The following is a 22090-nucleotide window of genomic DNA, read 5'->3' on the forward strand; positions in this document are numbered from 1 at the left end:
CTTTGCTGCTTAAAATTCAAAGTACAGGAAGGAGATTGACAACCTTGTGTCCTGGTGCCAAGACAACAACCTTTCTCAATGTAAGCAAGACTAAGGAGATAGTGATCGACTTCAGGAAGCAGAGCGGTACACATACCCCAGTTTGCATTTTACAACGCTGAAGTAGAGATGGTTGAAAACATCAAATTCCTAGGAGTAAATATCACCAATACCTTCTCCTGGATCACCCATATTGAAGCAACGACCAAGAAACCACACCATTGCCTCGGCATGCCCCCAACAACTCTCACCAACTTCTACAGATACGCCAGAGAAAGCATTTTATCGGGATGCATCACAGCTTGTTTTGGGAACAGTTCCATCCATGACCGCATGAAATTGCAGCAAATTGTGGATGTAGCCCAGACCATCACACAAACCAACCTCCCTTCCATTGACTCCATTCTTCCTCACCCTGCCCCGGCAAGGCTAGCACCATAATCACGAGTCGCACCCTGACCACTCCATTGTCTCCCTTCTCACATTGGGCGAAAGGTGTGAAAACGCATACCACCAGATTGAAGGGTCTCGACCCGAAACGTCACCCATTCCTTCTCTCCCGAGATGCTGCCTGACCTGCTGAGTTACTCCAGCATTTTGTGAATAAATCCACCAGATTCAGAGACAGTTTCTTCCCAGCTGTTATCCGGCAAAAGGAATCATCCTACCACAACTAGAGAGCAGTCCTGAACTACTCTCTACCACATTAGTGAACCTTGGACAATCAGACTTTGATCTGACTTTACTGACTTTTTTACCTTGCACTGAAGTCATACCTGTCCATTGTAAATGGCTTGATTGTAATCATGTATTGTCTTTCCGCTGACTGGTTAGCACGCAACAAAAGCTCTTCACTGTACCTCGGTAAACATGACAATAACAAACTAAACTAAAATTAAATTAAACTCTGCTGTCAGAGGCATGGGGGGGGGGGGGGGGGCATTTCAAGCAGCGATGGTAATAAAATGAAAGCAGCAGCTCATCGCCAAGTCAAGAGGAGGCCGCGACCACGACTACCTCCAGCAGCGCAGCGCCGTTGCCCCTGGCAACGGTTGTCAAGCGGCGGCGAACATGGCGGCCAGCGAGCTGGACACCCTGGAGAAGGTGGCTGAACTTCAGCGGCAGCTGCACGCCAGGTGAGCCTCGGCTCTCGACCCGCTCCTTTGCTGTACGTTCCCCGGCAGGAACTCTTCCCGGCTCACGGCAGCCGCTGGCCGCGATTCAGCACCACCTCCCCTTTATCCCTGGTAGGCCTGGCCTGCAGCCTCGGGCTCGAGTGGTGTCCTGTCCCGAAGTGGCTTGACTCTCTTCCGGCCGGAGGGCGGGGGATTGGACCGGGAGGTTGTTTTGTTCTTTTTGCAGTCGGCGAGGATGGGACGCCGCAAAGGCACAGATTCGGCAGCGTCCCATCAGCGTGCGGGATACTGCTTACCTGTGATGAGCAAGTGCTGCCATGAGTCAATCCTAATCATATCCTGCTTTGCCAGCAAGGAGCCTGCTGAGCTCTGAGGTGGTGAATTTATGCAGCGATTTCAGGACGCTTCAGAGTACTTTACAGCCTTTAATGTGCTTTTGTATTTACTCATGCAATGTAGTCTATGCTTTGCTAAACCAAGGTCCTATAAACAGCAACGTGATCGTGCCATTTAAACGGTAACATTGTTTAGGGCGAATGAATGTTGGCAAGAACCACAGGAGTGGGCCACTTAGTGCCTTGCGTCTGATTTCCCCCATTCAACATTCATTGGAAACACAGTGTAAGAAAATAACTGCAGATGCTGGTACAAATCGAAGGTGTTTATTTCACAAAATGCTGGAGTAACTCAGCAGGCCAGGCAGCATTTCAGGAGAAAGGAATGGGTGACATTTCGGGTCGAGACACTTCTTCAGTCTGAAGAAGGGTCTCGACCCAATAGACAATAGACAATAGGTGCAGGAGGAGGCCATTCGGCCCTTCGAGCCATGTGATCATGGCTGATCATTCTCAGACCCGAAATATCACCCATTCCTTTCTCCTGAGATGCTGCCTGACCTGCTGAGTTACTCCAGCATTTTGTGAAATAAATACCTTAATTGGAAACACGATAGCGTAGCAAAGGAAATGGCATCTGGTCGTAGGACCACTGTGAAAATTGGACTATGGGGAAGGATAAGAGAGGATGTAAGGAGTAGGAGGAGAGTGACTGATGTAGGTAATTAGGGGAAAGGTAATGGAGGTAGGAAGACTAAAGGAGGGAATATCATGCTGGGGGTGGACTGATGGAGGCGAGGTGGATAAGGTGTGTTAAGGTGGATAAGATGTGTTTGCATGGACAGTGCATCTTTATATGTATGCAGAATGTGCGTGCACTGAAGAAGTCTGTGCAACAGTCACCAATTGTCTTGGAACCTCCATGACGTTGTGGCAGGACTTCACTTCATCAAGACTGAGTGGTATCTGGTTTGCAATGGCCACCCATTAGGAAACATAGAAAATAAGTGCAGGAGAAGGCCATTTGGCCCTTCAAGCCGGCACTGCCATTCAATATGATCATGGCTGATCATTCCAAAATCAGGACCCCGTTCTGGCTTTTTCCCCATATCCCTTGATTCCCTTAATCCTAAGAGCTAAATCTAACTCTCTCTCGAAAACATCCAGTGAATTGGCATCCACTGCCTTCTGTGGCAGAGAATTCCACAGATTCACAACTCTGGGTGAAAATGTATTTCCTCACCTCTGCCCCTTATTCCTAAACTGTGACCCCTGGTTCTGGACTCCTCCAACATCGGGAACATATTTCCTGCATCTACCCTGTCCAATACTCATTAGGAGACCAAAATTGCACACAATACTCCAGGTGCGGTCTCACCAGGCCGCTGCACAACTGTAGAAAGACCTCTTGCACCTAAACTCAAATCCTCTCGCAATGAAGGACAACATGTCAATGCCTTTCTTCACTGCCTGCAGTACTTGCTTGCTTATACTTTCAGTGACTGATGTACAAGCACGCCCAGGTCTCGTTGCACCTCCCCTTCTCCTAATCTGCCTTCCTGTTCTTGTCACCAAAGTGGATAACCTCACATTTATCCACATTATACTGCATCTGCCATGCTTCTGCCCACTCACCCAACCTATTCAAGTCACCCGGCAGCCTCACTGCATCCTCCTCGCAGCACACACTGCCACCCAGCTTTCTGTCATCCGCAAGCTTAGAGATGTTACATTTAATTCCCTCATCTAAATCGGTAATATATATAACTGGGGTCCCAGCGCCGAGCCTTGCGAGTTACAGAGTTAAGAGTTTTCATTGAATGAAAGCTGATGTGGGAGCAATATCACCGTCTATATGTCTTGTTTCCCTTTCCCCTGACTCTCAGTCAGAAGAAGGGTGTCGAGTGGGTCGAAGGATCTTAAGAAGGTACCTATTCCTTTTCTCCAGATATGCTGTCTGACCCGCTGAGTTACTCCAGTTTTTTGTGTCTTTCTTCAGTTTAAACCAACATCTGCATTTCCTTCCTACACAAGTCATCCAGATCGACTGAAGAAACAAAAAACTGCAGATGCTTGTTAATACACAAAAATACACAAAGTGCTGGAGTAACTCAGCAGGTCAGGCAGCATATCTGGAGAACTTGGATATCGATGTAATCCAGAGATGCTGCCTGACCTGCTGAGGTACTCCAGCACTTTATGTCCCTTTGTGCTAAGGAGATGATCTTTGCAATTCAATGTAAAAGACATATAGGAGTCAAAGAGTGTAAATTAATAAAGCTGGGTGTGAGGGGAATGCATTGATTTTGTAGCAGTAATAACAATGAATCTGTTTTACACTCCATTTAGATTTTCATGAATTCACAATTTAGTGGGAAGTCTCAAAATTATGGCCAGTGATTCTCATTGCTGTTTACAGCTTTATCTCTCACTCAATGAATGAACCATTTTGCAATGAATTTATGCTAATTGTGTTATGGCTGCACACACGGTGTCATGGATATCTTCATGATATAAGGGTACGAGATTTTAATGGTATAATACGCAATCATTACTGTTCAGTGAACAACCTCACCATAAAAAAACAAACCTTAATTTTAATACTCAATTTTGTAAACTGCTGTTAAAATGAAATTAAAACATCTATTTGTAATTGACTTCCAATTGAGAATTAGGGAGGTGCATTGATGACTTTAGCTGAAGATGTATTGGGTGGGCATCAATGTGATGGCTTTCCCACTCAATAATCATGGCCCTGACAGTGTGTTAATACTGACCTCTTTAACCAGATGTAAATATTTTGCTACTGGAGTTGAACACGACAGTGTGTTTGCTGCTTTCAAGAAAAAGAGGCCAAGGTTAAACTATACTGTAAAACTTTATGTATTTCTAGCAAGAAATGTATTTCTTTGTCATTCATGTGGAATTCTCTAATTCTAACATGTCTGTTTTCATCAGTCAATTCTACTCAAATTTTCAGTAAATCAGTACAAATTTTGCTTCTGTTTTAAAAGAAAATCAATTTGCCCAAATATTCCCATGGAAGAGAAATGTCTGACCTTCAAAGTAATTTATTGTTTGTTATGCATTTTAAAGGTCTGAGAAACATTAAAAGAATTAATGTAATCCTCAGCAACCGTTGGCTTTCTCATTCTTAATTATGTTTGAATGCTCCAAATATACACATTGTATTATCTTTGAATAGAGATTAATGATAAGCATTTGCTGTTAAAGTTGTATTCCCTTCGAATTTAGGGCAATTTTTATTAATAACCCATGATAAATTATTTATGTGATTTCAAATAGACTGTGCTAATTTAGATAACAAATGACTAGGTATCACCAAACTTTGAAATATGTTTATCTTTGAAAACCAATCTAAGTACTAAAGAATAAGTACTGGAAATGCTAGAAATGTGAACTAAAATGCTAAAATCTAAAATGCTGGAATTAATCTGTAGATATAGTGCAACTTTGGCATTTGTAAAGTGAATAAAGAATAATGCTGCACAGTGTTTTTGTTGGTGGCAATTGCCATGGCCAATGTCAAGTTCCCACAATCATAACTTCAATTAAAATGAAGCAGTGTGCTTTAGAAATGTTGTGCATCATCCCCTATAAAGGAGAATTCCAAATGTTATAATAACCTTTGCTGGAGAGCCTGCAACTTTGATTTTGAATCAGAAAATCAAGTGTTATTATTCTTGGGAAGATTTTTAATTAAGATATTTTAAATAAAGGACAGTAGAATTATCAGATTTTATGCCCTGAAATTTCTTATGCTGATTATAATTTCTGAGACAACCCTCTCAATGCATTTGGAACAGATGATTACTTCACTGGTCAAAATCACTGTGCATCCGGTATGTGTGAATAAAATAGACTTGTGCCATACCATGGAGTAGAAATAATAGGCTCTTTTAATGAGTGCTGTGAGGAGTGTCCGATCCATTGTACTGATTAAAGCTATTGACTTCAGTCACCGGATGCACTTGTACAAGTTATTAAGATACTGGCCATTCCTGCTATCCAAGCATAATGGTGCTGCTCCAGCAACGCACAGTCACAGCCTAATATACCAATCAGTTTGTAACTTCATTCTGTACGTGACCTTCAGTTCAACTTAAAAATAATAATTTGGAAACGGTGTGGTAATTATCGTTGGGGAAGGACATTCAGAATTACTTGTACTTTGGAAATTTGCCAGATAAAATGCAAATATATCAAATTTAAAATCCAACAGAAATGTAGATTAGCAAACAAGTGTTGAATGCCTTTGATTGAAACAAGATTCTGGTGTTTACTTTTGATCAATACTCTTTCAAGACTGGACCGTGTTTCATCTACTTGCAAGATCAGCAGTAACCAACAAAAAAAATCAAGAATTGAAGGAAATAAATATGTTATTTTATTGCAGATGCAAATTAATTAACTGATACAGAGAAGAAACTTTCACTATAAATTAAAATGACTGTGCAGTTCAATTATATTGCATTTTGTTCATCATATTTGGTTACACAAAGTTCTGAAACACATTTAGAAAAGTTTGATGGTGAATTTTCCGTCTATCTCTGCTTAAGTATTGGAAAAAAAACCAAATACTGGTTTGGTACCACTCCACACATTTTCATTTTCTATCAATAGGCTCAACAATTGAATCACACGTGAAATGTTGTCAGTTGATAGTGATTAAATACAATCCTGCAACAAAACTGCACAGAGTGAATGCACACAAATGGCAGATAAAGCAAATAATTAGAATCAGAATCAGAATAACCATTATTGTCATCCAAAAAAACAAGTCTTTTGGACGAAATTCCATTACCCACAGTCCAACAATAAGAGCAATAAAAATAAGCAATAACACACACAATCACAAACCAACACAAAACAAAAAATGAAACATCCATCACAGTGAGTCTCCTCCAGTCACCTCCTCACTGTGATGGAAGGCCAGAATGTCTTTTGGCAATGATGCATTACTTCTGGATGAGCTTGATGCCTTTTAAATATGCTTCCACCCCCCGCCCCCACTGACAATTCTGTGGTCTCAGTCTCTGAGGCTTGCGTGAGAGCAACCTTCACAGTTGGTGAATCTACACAAACGGTCTGGCCTAGTTAGCAGAGGATGTGCCTGGCTGAGTGCTAAAGGCCAAGGCTAGAGTTATCAACAATGTCTTTAACCTCTTGCTTTTGTGGTATGAGGTTCCCACCTGTCTTAAAGAGCAATATATCATACTCTACGGTGCCCAAGAAGAGTATGATGACCTACCTTAGTGACTGCTGTTACTGAGCTGGATGATCAGCCATGATCATATTGAATGGCGGTGCAGGCTCGAAGGGCCGAATGGCCTACTCCTGCACCTATTTTCTATGTTTCTATGTATCACTTACATTTACCCAAATAATGTGCTTCAAATGTTTGGATATTGCGCAAATCAATTCCTGCCTCAGAAATGACCTGGATCACACCAGGCTTCAATTTGCCTTTCGCCACAAAGATCAACAATAGGTGCTATCTCACTGGCTCCCCACTCTGTATCATCTGGATAACAGGAACACATACGTCAGGATGCTGTTCATTGACTGTTCAATCATCCCCTCCAACTCAGCACCAAACTTCAAGACCTGGGCCTCTTTACCTCCCTTTGCCACTTAATCCTTGACTTCCTCATAAGCAAACCTCGACAATGTGAATCTATAACAATATCCTCTCCTCAATGACCTTCACAACAGGTGACATTCAAGGCTGCGTGCCTAGCATCCTGCTCTACTTTCTTTACAACCGTAACTGTGGCTAAGCACATCTCCAATGCCATATATAAATTTGTCGATTACACCACTGTTGTTAGCCAAATCACGGGTGGCAATGAGCCAGCATGCAGTAGATAGACAGAACACTTGATTGGATGGTGCCAATGTTACACCAGTTTTCACTAGTGAGCCAGCAATGGAGAGAATTAAGAATTTCAAATTCCTGGACGTTAACATCTAGGATGACCTGTCGTGGGCCCAGCACATGGATGTAATCATGAAGATGGCACACCAGTGCCTCTACTTCTTTGAAGTTTAACGAGACTTGGCACATCTGCGAATTCTTTAACAAACCTTTGACAGATGCACTGTAGAAAATATCCTGACTGGTCGCATGATGGCCTGGTATGGCAATTCCCATGCACAAGAACACAAGAGGCTGCAGAGTGTGATGGACCTAGCATGCTCCATCACAGGCACAGACATCCCCACCATCAAAAGCATCTACATGAGGTACTGCCTCATGAAGGCAGCATCTTTCATCAAAAATCCCCACCATTCAGGCCATGCTCCCTACTTGCTGCAACTATTGTGCAGGAGGTACAGAAGCCTGAAACCCCACACCCCACACCACTAAGTTCAGGAACAGTTTTCCTACAACAATCAATACTTATGTAATTAGTATTTTGAACAGCAGTAAAAGTCATTCATTCAACACACATTGTGTATATCTAAGTTATTATTGGATATCATGAACCATGATTTCTGATCAATGGTAGAAGTAACCTGCACAACCCTAATCCTACCTTGGCAGTAAAACACTATGGATCACCTCTTGCACTACCATGTACTTGTTTTCTAATTGTGTATTTTGCCGTCATGTCTCATTTCTTTGCCAGTCTATACTTTTCATTGTCTTGTTTAATTTATGTTTTTTTGTGTGTTGTCTGAGTCTATGCACGTCTGATAACACTACAAGCAAGATTTTTAAAAAAAATCTGTACCTCATCATACTTGTTCACTATGACTAAGGTTGGCTTGAGTTGTTTATGGTTTTTTGGTTAAAATAGGACGTTGGATTAATACCTCCTTGAAAAGACAATGGCCTCAATTGTCTATTTACTAATAATAAAAATGCATTACATTTATATAGCGCTTTTCAAACACTCAAAGACGCTTTACAGGGATTACTAGAACATAGAGAAGAAAATAAATAGATAAATAAGTAAACGATCAGAAAAAGGAGACAGAAGGTGAGGTGACGGTCAGTGGTTGAAGGCAGAGCTGAACAGGTGAGACTTCTAATAATTGGTCACTAATAATTGGGTCATTGATAATAAATATTGATAATAAATATTTATTATCTATTTATTAAATATTTATTATAAATAATAAATATTGATAAATATTGATAATAAATATTTTTGTTCAGACTGATTATGATGTACAAACAGTTGTCATTTTAATTAAATGGGAATATATTAAAACAATCTTACCAGTTAAAAAGAGAGTAGCTTTTCCTTAATTTACAAATGTTTAATTTACGAAGTATTGTTACAACAGAACTAGCCCCAAAAAACTACATTGCATTTCTGATTTCCAAAATTTCAATTAAGACTTTTTGGGAATGCATTTTTTTTGTGTAGGATTGTCTGGTTTTCGAGAAAGAACAGTAATTTAAAGTTTTAACCACAAACAATCTTCATTTATACCTCAGTATCAAAATAGCTGCTGATACAAATTCTCCACTGTGCTACAATGGTACTGAATCCTTCTGCAAATTTGGATAAACGAATGTGGTCCTCCATGAGTAAAAAGCTGATACATTTGGAAGCCGTCAACATATGACAGTCCCGCCATTCCGGGAATTAACCTAGTGTCCTATCTATACTAATCCCATTTACTAAGACTTGGTCTATTCTGCTTTGGTAATAAAAATAATTGTTCAGATGCTTAAAATATTACTAAATTCTAATGGGGCTTCATATGGTTGATGCAGGGATGATTCTTCCACTATCTGGGGTAACATGCACTAGGGCCAGTCCCAAAATAAGAGGTTGCCATTCAGGACAGAAAATTAGATTTACTCCTCCAGAAAGTATGGATTTTTGAAATTCTCAACACGAGAGGAGTATGGAAACAGCATTTTCAAGAAGTAAATAATTTTTAGATATTAAGGGAATCTAAGGATATGGGATTAGTGCAGGAAAGCAGCACTGAAGCAAAATATCTTATTTCTGCTTCTATTTATGATCTTACAGCCCTCCGCTCTGGAAATATCTCACTGAGCCTCTGCACCTCCTCACTGAAGATGCAATATTACATTCAGAGCTAGTTAGGTAGTTCATATAACTTGAAATTAAGAGAAATAAATTTTAAAAAGGAGATCTAATGTCCAGTTTAAATGTTCAAAAGAGTGAAATATAGTACAAGTAGAAATGGAAATATATATTTAAAATTTGATGATACCATCTTATGCCTCATAATTTGAATAGTCTTATTGTATGTAAAACTTAAATTAAATAAGAAAAGTGTCTTTAGTCCTTTGAAAGAAATGTCTTCCTTTTTCAGGTAATGTGCTCACAATTCAGGCAGCATTGGGCATCTCAGCCGTTCCAGTGTACGTAATCGTAGTGGGCAGAGATCATTTTAAAAATGTGATCAAAAGGCAGTCCTGGGTGCTTTTCCTTTTCTCTCCATCCTAGTTCCAGTCACACACTGATATACAGTTTAATCACAGATCATGTAACACACCTTGGATTGAAAGACAAATCCAGAAACATACAAATCAAGATGGTTCACACAATATCAGACAATGTCAACCAAATGTTCAAACTAAAATCACAAAGTTGCATAAAATTTCACCCAATCAATATTTATTTCTGGACACCGTAGACACAAAATGTTAGAGTAACTCAGCGGGACAGGCAGCATCTCTGGAGAGAAGGAATGGGTGACGTTTCGGGTCGATTTTATTTCTGGACAAGATTGAACCGATCTTCATTTTATTGCTAAGATGCTGCATAGTGGAAATATTTATAGATTGTGGTAAGGCTAATACTCTAAATAACGATTATTTTTGAATATTAAAAAACATTCTTAAGTAAACGTTTGTGACCAGACATGCTACAGAAGCAGGAAAGAGGAAAAGTACCATTACAGACACCATTACAGACTAAGTAACTCAGCGGGTCAGACAGCATTTCTGGAGAAAAGGAATAGATACCATCATGCTGGATTCCTGGTCACTTTGAGAACAGATATCTTTTTTTGACCAACATTTCTAGGTGGTGGAAATCTTAAAATAGGCAGTTATAAATAGTGATAATGTGAAAACATGGTTCCATCATACCACTCAGTTGCTTTTGAGCACAAATGAGATGGTCACAATTATAATTAATACTAGACAAAGTGGACCCGTTGGGCCCAAACCTCTCCTGCATTGGTGCAGCACCCTGTCCTCCCCCCCTCCCCTCTCTCCTCAACCCCCCCTCCCCTTTCCTTTCTCCCCAACTCACCCTTCCCCCCTCCCTCCTCCCTCCACCCCTCCCCTTCCCTCCTTTTAAACTTTAAAATGCAAATAACTTTAAATATATAACACCGATTTCAATAAAACTACTTGCATTATCACTAAAGTGACAATGGTGAGTAAGGTGGGCCTAAAAGGTCGCGCAATCGTGTACCGTTTTGGCTGAAGTTCAGTCACAAACCAGATAATATACGAGAGTTTTAGTATAAATACTATAAAATCAAGGACAGCATTATTAGGCATATCGGAGAAAGCAGATTAACCCAGTCCATTGTATTTAATTCATTTCCCAACCCACTGATGTTCGCCTTGCTAAATGTTGGGAACCTGGGTTTATGACACTTGCTTCTTCCTCACAAATAATAACGACATTTAATGCTATTGTCACATTTTGCAAGATGTTCCATTGTTATCATTTGCTAATTCTTGCTTGGCTCTCTTCATTAAATCTTGTTCCCTTGTCTCTTAGAAAACATATTGTTTTAAAAAATTGACTTGAATATATTTCAGAAACTCATTGTTTTTCTCCATTGTGAAAATTCAAATCTTGCAACAGTGCCATATTGTTGTAGCTACATGTTTTCTTGATCTCCACATTTACATATCCATACACGTACTGAAAGAAAATCTGCAGCTTCACATCAGAATCTTGACTCGTTACCTATTGCCTATCCACTCTCTTATCAGATCTTTTTGCTTGCATCAGTAGATCGGAATATTGGTCCTTTTTGGCAATGATACTTATTCCAACTCCAATGAAAGAAAAAGGGAAATTGTCTTTAATTACCACAACAGGAAGTGAACATCTGTGGTGGAATAAAAAGGTGGGATGCAGAGATATGCAGCCTACTACTGCACCTATTGTCTATTGTCTATGTTGCCCAGTGATCAATCCCAACAGCAACACAAGAGACTGCAGATGCTGCAATCTTGAGCGAAATACAAAAATACTGAAGGAACTCAGAGGGTCAGGCAGCATCTATGGAAGGAATAGAGAGACGATGTTTCATGTCGGGAACCCTTCTTTCTCCAGCACTTTGATTTTAACTCATCAATCCCAATTTCAATGGTTTACAAACACACCACTTTGAGCCTGATTTGAACTGCTGTGAATGAGGTGACACTATTAAATAAGCCAGTGAACAGACTTGGTGGGGAGCTGTCTACCACTCACTGGCAACGAGGGAGATCTGGCAATACAATACAATACAATATATCTTTATTGTCATTGTACAGGGGTACAACGAGATTGGGAATGCACCTCCCATACAATGCAATGAATTAATTAGCTAGTCAGTATTAATTTATACAACCCAATGAAACAAATGAGAACAGTTTTAAACAGAATAAAGTGCAGTAGATCTGTGCCGGTTCACTGTGCGATGTGACCATCCGGCTCAGCAGGACCCGTTCATAGCAACTATGGCCCTGGGGATGAAGCTGTTCCTGAGTCTGGAGGTGCGGGCGTAGAAGGCCTTGTATCGTCTGCCCGATGGTAGAAGTTCAAACAGACTGATGCAGGGGTGTGAAGAGTCTTTGTGGATGCTGGTGGCTTTTCTGAGGCATCGTGTGTTGTAAATGCACTCCAAGGCTGGGAGCTGTGTTCCGATGGTCCTCTGAACTCTATGGACTACCCGCTGAAGAGCTTTCCTCTCTACCTCCGTGCAGCTGAGATACCACAGGGATGCCTGTGCACAGGGGTCCCTGCTGCACGGCTGCAAACTATTACCTGAAGTCCTTGCCAGCAAGTGTTCGGAAAGCTACTGATCATGTTGCATCCTTCATTCTTGTAGCTATAAATTGTGCCATTGCAGAATTTAGTTTAGTGATACAGTGTGGAAACAGGCCCTTCGACCCTTCAAGTCTGCGCCGACCTATATGCTAATTTCTTACCTGAGTTCTAGTTCTAGATCTACCTCACTGTTTATATGAAAGGAAAAGGAGAGAAACAGTGCAGGTTCGTAGCCAATGCTGTAGTCAGTAGATTGCTTTGCCATGGCGCCAAGGACTCTTGTCTTGCACACTGGTAATCAATTCCATCAATCTCAAATGCGTCTGCCGAAGGCTGCTGATTAAAAAATGTTGGTTAAAATTGATACTATCATAGAGGTCACAATAGAACTATTTATTTTTAATTCAATTCAAAAACCTTTTTTTCCTGCAGTAAGTGATTAATGTCTTCAGGACACGTTAATTTGTTTTCATGACAACAGTACACATCGATCGTAGGCAGTCCCTCTGGACCGAGGATGACATGTTAATGATGCCTAATTGACAGCACTGGAGCCATTGCGTATACAATCCACGATGGGAAAGAGTAAATGCATTGCACTACTATTTGTTTCATAGAATAATAAAATCCCCTTTTAGTTGTAAAGGTAGAAATCAGTTCTCACAATTTATAAATGTAACCCATTTGTGGAATATTAAAACAAAAATCTGATTTACAACATATGTATTGAAGGAATAAGAAGTAGGCAATAGAATTTGCTGCATTCCTGTAATGTAAAATCTGAGGCCATTTCACCTATTCAACAACTTCATTTATAACAATTCACATTATATGATTTTACCTTGCACCTTACCTGGCTTGTCTTTGAAGTTGTGCATTATCCTTTTCAAGATTTTCTTTGTGGCTGCAAGGTATTTTTATTGTAGCAGTCTTATAAAGACATTTAGTGATTGTACAATATGTGGAACAATGTAAGTTGAATCCTGATGAAATGTCAGGTTTTCAAAATGGCACTTGTATCCTAATACACATTGTTCTGTTCATCTCCGAGCTGATTTAAGCTCATTTAGCAACGCCTTGAATTCAAAACTCCTGTTTTTGTTTAATTTATTCCATAGACTTATACGTTTTATGCCTATAACCTTGCCCAGCCTTACAGGCCTTTGAAATTGCTGCACTACGTGTAACCAATTCCTGCACATTACCGATTTCTGTTGCCTTATCTTTGTGGCCCAAGCCTAGCCCATGAATTCCAGTCCATCAAAATCTTTTTGCCATTTTACCTTTCTCCAGTCAGAAGTTGCTTAAAATTCACTTTGGATTCCCTTTTCCTAATTATTTTATGGCTTGTGGCCTTTGAAGAACCTTGGCACATTTTTTCTAACAATGAGTTGCAATACGATTGCTGTTTCTAAGCAAGCATTCCCACGATAGCAGTGATGTTGAAGTAGCAAACTGTCCTGATTATATAGTTATGATGCAGGTGCAGACTGTCTAGAATCCTGCCCTTACCTGGCACTAGTTTATGAAGGAGTCAGACTACTTGGGAGGAGTTCGTCTCACTACTTCACTTTAGAGTTAATTCAAACATGATATGAAAAATCATTGTGCACCAGTCCTTCACTTGAAAGCACTGAATATTTTTTTTTTTTTAAATGTTCAGAATAATTATTTAAAGATGACTTCAAAGAATATCAAATTTGGTCAAGTGGTGATCTCAAAGAACCACATTGTCAAAACTGATGTCACCCTTGTCTTTCGTATTGCCGTGGATTTGCAGTAATATATTAATTGCTGAGCAATATGAAATATTTGTTTTTTTTAATTTGTTGGGGTTGTGGATTGTGAAGAAGGCTATCAAAGTATACAATGAGATATAGATCAGCTACAGAATGAGGTGTTGCACTTCGGGAGATTGAATGTTAAGGGAAAATATACAATTAATGACAAGACCCTTAACAGCATTGATATACAAAGGGATCTTGGGATCCAAGTCCATAACTCTCTGAAAGTGGCATCACAAGTAGATTAGGTGGTACAGAAAGCACATGGTAGGGACAGGACTTTGGTCAAGAGAGTGAGTATAAGAGTCAAGAAGTTGTGTTGTAGTTTTATAGAACTTTGGTTAGACTACATTTGCAGTATTGTGTGCAGTCTGGTCACCCCAATTCAGGAAGGATGACAATAGACAATAGACAATAGGTGCAGGAGCAGGCCATTCAGCCCTTCGAGCCAGCACCGCCATTCAATGCGATCATGGCTGATCACTCTCATTCAGTACCCCGTTCCTGCCTTCTCCCCATACCCCCTCACTCCGCTATCCTTAAGAGCTCTATCCAGCTCTCTCTTGAAAGCATCCAACGAACTGGCCTCCACTGCCGTCTGAGGCAGAGAATTCCACACCTTCACCACTCTCTGACTGAAAAAGTTCTTCCTCATCTCCGTTCTAAATGGCCTACCCCTTATTCTTAAACTGTGGCCTCTTGTTCTGGACTCCCCCAACATTGGGAACATGTTTCCTGCCTCTAATGTGTCCAATCCCCTAATTATCTTATATGTTTCAATAAGATCCCCCCTCATCCTTCTAAATTCCAGCGTATACAAGCCTAATTGCTCCAGCCTTTCAACATACGACAGTCCCGCCATTCCGGGAATGTGGAGGCTTTGGAAAGGGTGCAGAGGAGGTTTATCAGAATAATGCCTGGTTTAGGGGGTATTAACTACTGGGAGTATTAGGTACAGGGAGATGTCGGACAGATTTGGATTGCTTTCTTTGGAATGCCGGAGGTTGAGGGGAGATCTGATAGAAGTATATAAGATTGAGAGGCAAAGGGTAGATAATCTGAATCTTTTTCTCATGAGGGAAATATCAGATACTATAGGGCATAGCTTTAAGGCTTATAGGTACAAAATCAAAGCAATTCTGCGAACAATAAATGTATATTATTTTCAGATTTGCGAAACAAATGAGTTGTGTTTTTTATGCATTTCAGCACAGTTGCATATAATTTATAATTATTATCAGTCCCTACACTGACCAGGCACCTTTAAAGCTGCTTTGCTATTCCCATACTTCCTTGCTAATAATGAGCCTTGCATTGGTTTGAAAGAGTCCCTTGATCTTGTTTTCTGATGTCCAATGCTTTAACTGATGGTGAATCTCCTTTTTTTTAATATAGTGAATGTAAAAGACTGGAGCTGGAAAATAATCTTTTGGCATGCAGCAAGTCAGATCAGTGGAAGTAAGTAAAGGATTGCATTGTACTATTACCACTGTATATCCTTTTGGATCATTAATTAACATTAATTGTGAATATGTCCTGTTAAAATGAATTGGACGATTTTGTTTTTGAATAATTTTATACCAAATGCAGATCTATCACATCTCCTGTAAGATGATGCGTCCTTGGTTTGTCCCACAGGTTTGGCACCCATTGTGATTGTATTGGTCAACCATGGCCTTACGGCGGCACATAGACAGACTTCCCATATTTTCCATTAGAACAGCTTGCACCTCCCAGCCTTAGTCAAAATTCGCATTGTTCCATGCTTTCCCTCACACTATAAGAGTCATCTTAGGAGAGTGACAATCATTTAAACTGATATCAAAGTGCTTAAGATCAGTTAGTTTTATTTGTCTTACCATTGTTAATATGCAGGAGTATTAAAGCAATAGTATCACCAACAGAGCAAATTGTAGGTGATATTGCCCATTTAGTGTCTGGGAATGCATATGCCCGTGAACCCCATCAGAATGAAGTTCTGTGAATGTGTTCTTGGTGAGTCCAGCCATGACACACATCTTTCCCCTGGGACCAAAGAGAGAGATTAGGCTCCAGCCAGCATCAATCCCTTCCTAATCTGATGTCAAGAGGTTTGGATCTGGACAGTAATAACATCCACTTAGAAGCATCAGAATGCTGCTTCTTTTCCAACTAAAACAGACCTGCATACCTATTGTTAATATATACTAAGGGTTTGCTCAGAAATAAGTTAAATCGTGTCAAAACCATTTTTAAAATCTCAGACGGTCAAATAAAGCTGATAAATCTGGTTCTCTTCTCCACTTAAGGTGTAAAAATATATTATCTTTGTACAGCTGCATTTACTGTCTTAATCTATTGGTTGTTAAACAACTCTAGGTTTCCAATGGCTTGTGGTCAGATGACTCCGAATTTTAAAACTTAGCCTCTCTGTCTTGGTCTTTCTTTCCTGCATTCTTCTTGGCTGTCAGCGTTTTGTGGGTTCATGATTTTACTATAAATGTTTATTCCTGCGATCCTGAAATTAGGAGATGTCTCCTTTTTACATTTTTAGAGGCACAAGAAACTGTAAATTGAACCTTGAGCAAAAACAAAAGGCTAGAGGAACTGAACAGGTCAGGCAGCATCCATGAAGGGAATGGACAGGTGACATTTCAAGTCGGGACCTTACTTCAGCTTGGGCATTTGTCAAGATACTATTTGACCAGCCTGAAGAAGGAAGGATCTGACCTGAAATGTCTTCTGACCCATTGCTTCCACAGATGTTGCCTTGACTCACTGAGTTACTCCAGTTATTTATTCAGAAAGAGCTGGAGTAACTCAGCAGGTCAGGCAGCATCTCAGGAGAGAAGGAATGGGTGACGTTTCAGGTCGAGACCCTTCTTCAGACTGATGTCAGGGGGGCGGGACAAAGGAAGGATATAGGTGAAGACAGGAAGACAGTGCGAGATCTGGGAAGGGGGAGGGGAAGAGAGGGACAGAGGAACTATCTAAAGTTGGAGAAGTCAATGTTCATACCACTGGGCTGCAAGCTGCCCAGGCGAAATATGAGGTGCTGTTCCTCCAATTTCCGGGGTGAAAATAAAGTCATTTGTGATTGGCTTTCATGAAGCACAGCCTTACTATGGCACTGGAGGAGGCCCATGACAGAAAGGTCAGACTGGGAATGGGAGGGGGAGTTGAAGTGCTCAGCCACCGGGAGATCAGGTTGGTTAAGGCGGACTGAGCGAAGGTGTTGGGCGAAGCGATCGCCGAGCCTGCGTTTGGTTTCGCCGATGTAAATAAGTTGACATCTAGAGCAGCGGATGCAATAGATGAGGTTGGAGGAGGTGCAGGTGAACCTCTGTCTCACCTGGAAAGACTGTTTGGGTCCTTGGATGGAGTTGAGGGGGAGGTAAAGGTGTTGCATCTCCTGTGGTTGCAGGGAAAAGTGCCCGGGGATGGGGTGGTTTGGGTAGGAAGGGACGAGTGGACCAGGGAGTTACGGAGGGAACGGTCTCTGCGGAACGCAGAAAGGGGAGGGGATGGGAAGATATGGCCAGTGGTGGGGTCCCGTTGTAGGTGACGGAAATGTTGGCGGATGATTTGTTGGATACGCTGGCTGGTGGGGTGGAAGGTGAGAACGAGGGGGATACTGTCCTTGTTACGAATGGGGGGAGGGGGAGCAAGAGCGGAGCTGCGGGATGATAAATACCTTTGATTTGTACCAGCATCTGCAGTTATTTTCTTACACTTTGAGTTACTCCAGTTGTTTGTTTTTAACTCTCTCATTTTATTTTATTGAACATTATTTCTAGTGGATTTATCTACTTGTTAATTTTTCTAAGGAAGTCCAGTATTATCAATTTTGTTATTTCTGACATATAGAAAATGTCAGCACTCAATGAAGCATCCAAATGTTTTTCCAATGTTACATCAATGATCATCTAGTTCTCAGGCAGCAGATGAGAAACAGAGACGGAAACAAAAGTTGGCATTCTTTTACTTTGAGGTCTCTTTGCTAATGCCTCCATTTCTCCATGTTCTTATTTCCAGGCGAAGAACTGCCAGATTGAAAAGTTATTTAAATGAAGTGCGTGAACGGGAGAGAACAGCCCAACTTCGCAACCAACAATTGCTGGACGATTTTGAGAGTTTTAAAGCTCAGGTCACAGCATTGACAGCAAGCTCAGACACATGGAAACAAATGAAGGTAAAAGATTGCCAACTGCTAACCCAATAGTTTACTATTCAGTAGGTTGAAATTTCAGAATATTAAATATTTAATTATGCTGCAGGCAGAAAGGATGGCTAATTGTGATTATAAGACAGTACCTTGAGCCGAATTTCACATCCCAACTCTATTTGTTCATGTCTTCAGCATTATAGAAGAGTTTAAATTTAAGTCTCATACTTTACTCCCTGAGCACAGGCAATATGTACTCTCCTGCTCTCTGACAAGCCTGCTGCTTCTCCATTTCGTGTCATAACCCTCATGTTAAGATTCTCAGTTCTCAACTTGATTCTTTAGACTAACATTTTTGATCTCTATGCAAAAGGCATTTTCCACAAAATGTCAGCTTTAGTCCTGCAAGTTGCCCATAGGCGATCCCTGTTAAAAAATGTACCAATATAAGAAATGGAAACAGGAGTAGGCCATTCAGCACTTTACACATGCTTTTCTGCTCAATAAAGCCATGGTTGATCTTTTACCACAGGGCCACTTTCCTGTTCTAACTCCATATCCCTTGATTCGTTTAATATCCAATGATATATTCATCTCTGTAAAATTTTGGAGGGGATTGGGCTGGACACAGTACGGGACAAAGGGATAAATGGGGATAAAAGGCGAGAAATTGGTTTGTTTCTATGATTACATCATGATGATTTGGCACAGGGAGGGAGACAGAGTGGGAGAGAGAGCGAGATAGTCGTCACCCATACTTGCTTGCTAGCTCTGATCTCACTAGCTATTTCCCTCATATTCTTTCAGTCTAAATGAAGGATCTTGACTCGAAATGTCAATGTTCCATTTCCCACCATAGCTGCAGCCCAACCTGCTGAGTCACGGATGTCCTTCTTGACACAAATATATATTCTTTATCTAGGTTTGGGTTTGACATTGGATAGGTAGAATTAGTCATCCCCAACTGGGTTTCTGATTTAAAAAGTGAAAGATTTTTATACCTTTGTACTGTTGGAATAAATACCAGTCATACCTTCTTCCCCCTGCTCCCACCTGGCAGAAGGTACAGAAGCTTGAAAACATACACCACCAAACTCAGGATCAGCTTCTTCCCCTCTGTTATCAGGCTTATGAACGGTCCTTCTGTGAGCTAGGGTACTGTCCAATTCACCCTTTACGTATTGCGGACATTGGACTTTGTCTATGGTACTGATGTCTACAATGCTCAGTACTATATTCTGCATTCTGTGTTTTTCACTTTGCTCTATCTATTGCACTGGATTTTGCACTGGACACCACCTTCCTAATCTCCATGACCAAACTGATTTATTTCTCTGATCCATTCCATGCTAGAACTCCCCAAGTAGCCTGCTGTAGTGTAATAAACATGCCCAAAGTTAAATGCTCTTGTATCTTGTAAATTAAATTTTCCCTTTTGTGTACATTTACAAATGCTTGGTTTAAGTTCTTCTTCCTAAAGATTTAAATTAGAATGTTATTAAATATAAAGTGCATTACTTTGTATTTCTATTTGATGTTGAAAATTCCACCATGATATATTTTATGCACTACCGCCAAATGTTGCAAGGAGATCGAAGACCTTTTCTACCTAAATTATTTTTTTGGAAATTTTAATTGTATTGAAATGGCTAGCTATTTACTGAGATCATCAAAAATATTAATAGTTGGTCAGGAAAATTGCAACGTTCACTTCACTTAATTACACCACTGAATTATATTTTGACCTATGTAAAGGTTAGTACAGTGACGTAGTCTGTTCCACCTATTAAATAATAGAAACAAATCCTTGATAGGATAAGAACTGTGACTACCTATTGAAATAAACCAAACTTGCTTCTTTTTTGGAAGCAGAAATTGTAATTAGTATGAATATATTATTTGATGCAATTTTTATGTTATGGTAAACCACTTGATCTCAATGAAATTTATGTCAAATTTCTCTCCTCTCGTACTGAATGAATATGATTTTATTGTAGCACAAGACCTGTGCATTGTGTGTTGTCATCATTTTTTTAACTAGAAGGTCATCATGGGTCAGTACTACCTGTATTTGATATCCATATAGGAACTTAAGTCACTGGATAGTTATTGAAATTAGAAACTTCCATTTTTTTTCTCTCTTCAAATAAAAAAAGTACTTCCCAGGTTATGACAGGGTTACTTTCCTGAGGAATTCTTATTCCAAACTCTTTGTAAGTCAGAAATAAATAAAAAACAGTGCGGGAAGACTAAGGAAATAACTGTAACGGGAGAGTGACCAGGCGCAGAGAGGGGCCCCAGTGACTTAGTGAGTGTGTCTGCACTGTGTTCCCAGCTCTGCTTGGCTAGACCCATCCCCTGACTTATCACTTGCCAGGCCTTGTCCCGCCCCACCTCTTTGCCAGCCTTCACCCCCCCCTACTATAATCAGTCTGAAGAAGGGTCCCAACCTGAAAAGTTGTCTATGCATCCCATTCAGAGATGCTGCCTGACCCAATGAGTTACTCCAGCACTTTGTGTTTTCCTCAAGATTCCAACATCTGCAGTACCTTGTGTCTCTCTGATTGTTGTGGTTCGGTGGGTCGGGGGGGGGGGGGGGGGGGGGGGGGGTGAGGTGTCACCAGTGATGGAAAGGAGAGAAGGCACGCAGAAATGTCTCCTTCCCACTCTGTAGAAGATGTCAGCAAATCTGTTTTACCGGTCTCCCAATGCTTGTTCATATGCATGGCATACTCATAGGCTTTTTGTTCATAACCTGGGGAGGACCTGTATCCACAAGGCCAGATTGCTTTTAAGGAAGAAGAGTCTCGACCCGAAACATCACCCATCCCTTCTCTCCAGAGATGCTGCCTGTCCCGCTGAGTTACTTCAACTTTTTGTGTCTATCTTTGCTTTTAAGGAATCTTTTAACAAATACATTTATTACCTGTGCTTGACAATCACAAACTTTTAAAGTAGCAGAATACCTCTAGCTCAGCATCCGTTGCAAAGTATGGACTACCTGCATACATCAAGTGATATTGGGTTTGCATATCTACAGCAGCATTCTCTGTCATGCCTACTCATTGTTAAATCATTTATACTGAAAGAACAGTCTTCTGCTAAAGTGAAACAAATGTAAGTGATAGAAGGAAGATTTTGAGGTCATTCAGAACATCAGATGTGTGTTTTTGGATTCTAAAGGATAAAACAATTAATTTACCATTTTATCGGTGCTACTTATGAAAGCTGTAGTCATATATTGCTTTTTATTAAAGTGCTGCTTTGTTGAGTGTAGAGGTCAATATATTTAGTGTAGCTGCAATTTCCTCTGAAATCATTGGCATTACAATAACATTTTTAACTTGAATCATTGACATAGTATATGATCTGTAATGTTTGCTTCAAAAAGCAAAATTACTAAATTAAAGTTCACCAGCTGTTAATTGATTTTCAATTACCTTCAGCATTTGTACTAATTATGTCTGCATTATTATTTGGAACCGAATAATGGACTCAGTCTCTTTCCTATAGGATGTTACTGAATATTGATTGAATTATCTTTCTTCACCGTTTGCTCTATGGGCTTTTGGCATTTTCCGTAGAGCTTTCCTCATGAATAAATGCTTAATTTTCAAAATCTGAGACAAATGTATTG

The 22090-nt window shown here is 40.3% G+C and overlaps 1 protein-coding gene across 2 annotated transcripts in view; it reads left to right on the forward strand.

Moving 5' to 3' along the window:
* The first annotated feature begins 1100 nt into the window (after positions 1-1100).
* Positions 1101-22090, forward strand: part of kiz (kizuna centrosomal protein) — a 115863-nt gene continuing 94873 nt past the window's right edge. For both annotated transcript variants that reach the window (XM_078405598.1, XM_078405599.1), the window contains exons 1-3: positions 1101-1175; positions 15705-15767; positions 18324-18480. In XM_078405598.1, the coding sequence (XP_078261724.1) occupies positions 1111-1175; positions 15705-15767; positions 18324-18480 (285 nt within the window). In that variant the 5' untranslated portion in view covers positions 1101-1110. The remainder of the gene's footprint in view (positions 1176-15704; positions 15768-18323; positions 18481-22090) is intronic.

This window comes from Rhinoraja longicauda, chromosome 9, assembly GCF_053455715.1.
Source record: "Rhinoraja longicauda isolate Sanriku21f chromosome 9, sRhiLon1.1, whole genome shotgun sequence".
Lineage (NCBI taxonomy): Eukaryota > Metazoa > Chordata > Chondrichthyes > Rajiformes > Arhynchobatidae > Rhinoraja > Rhinoraja longicauda.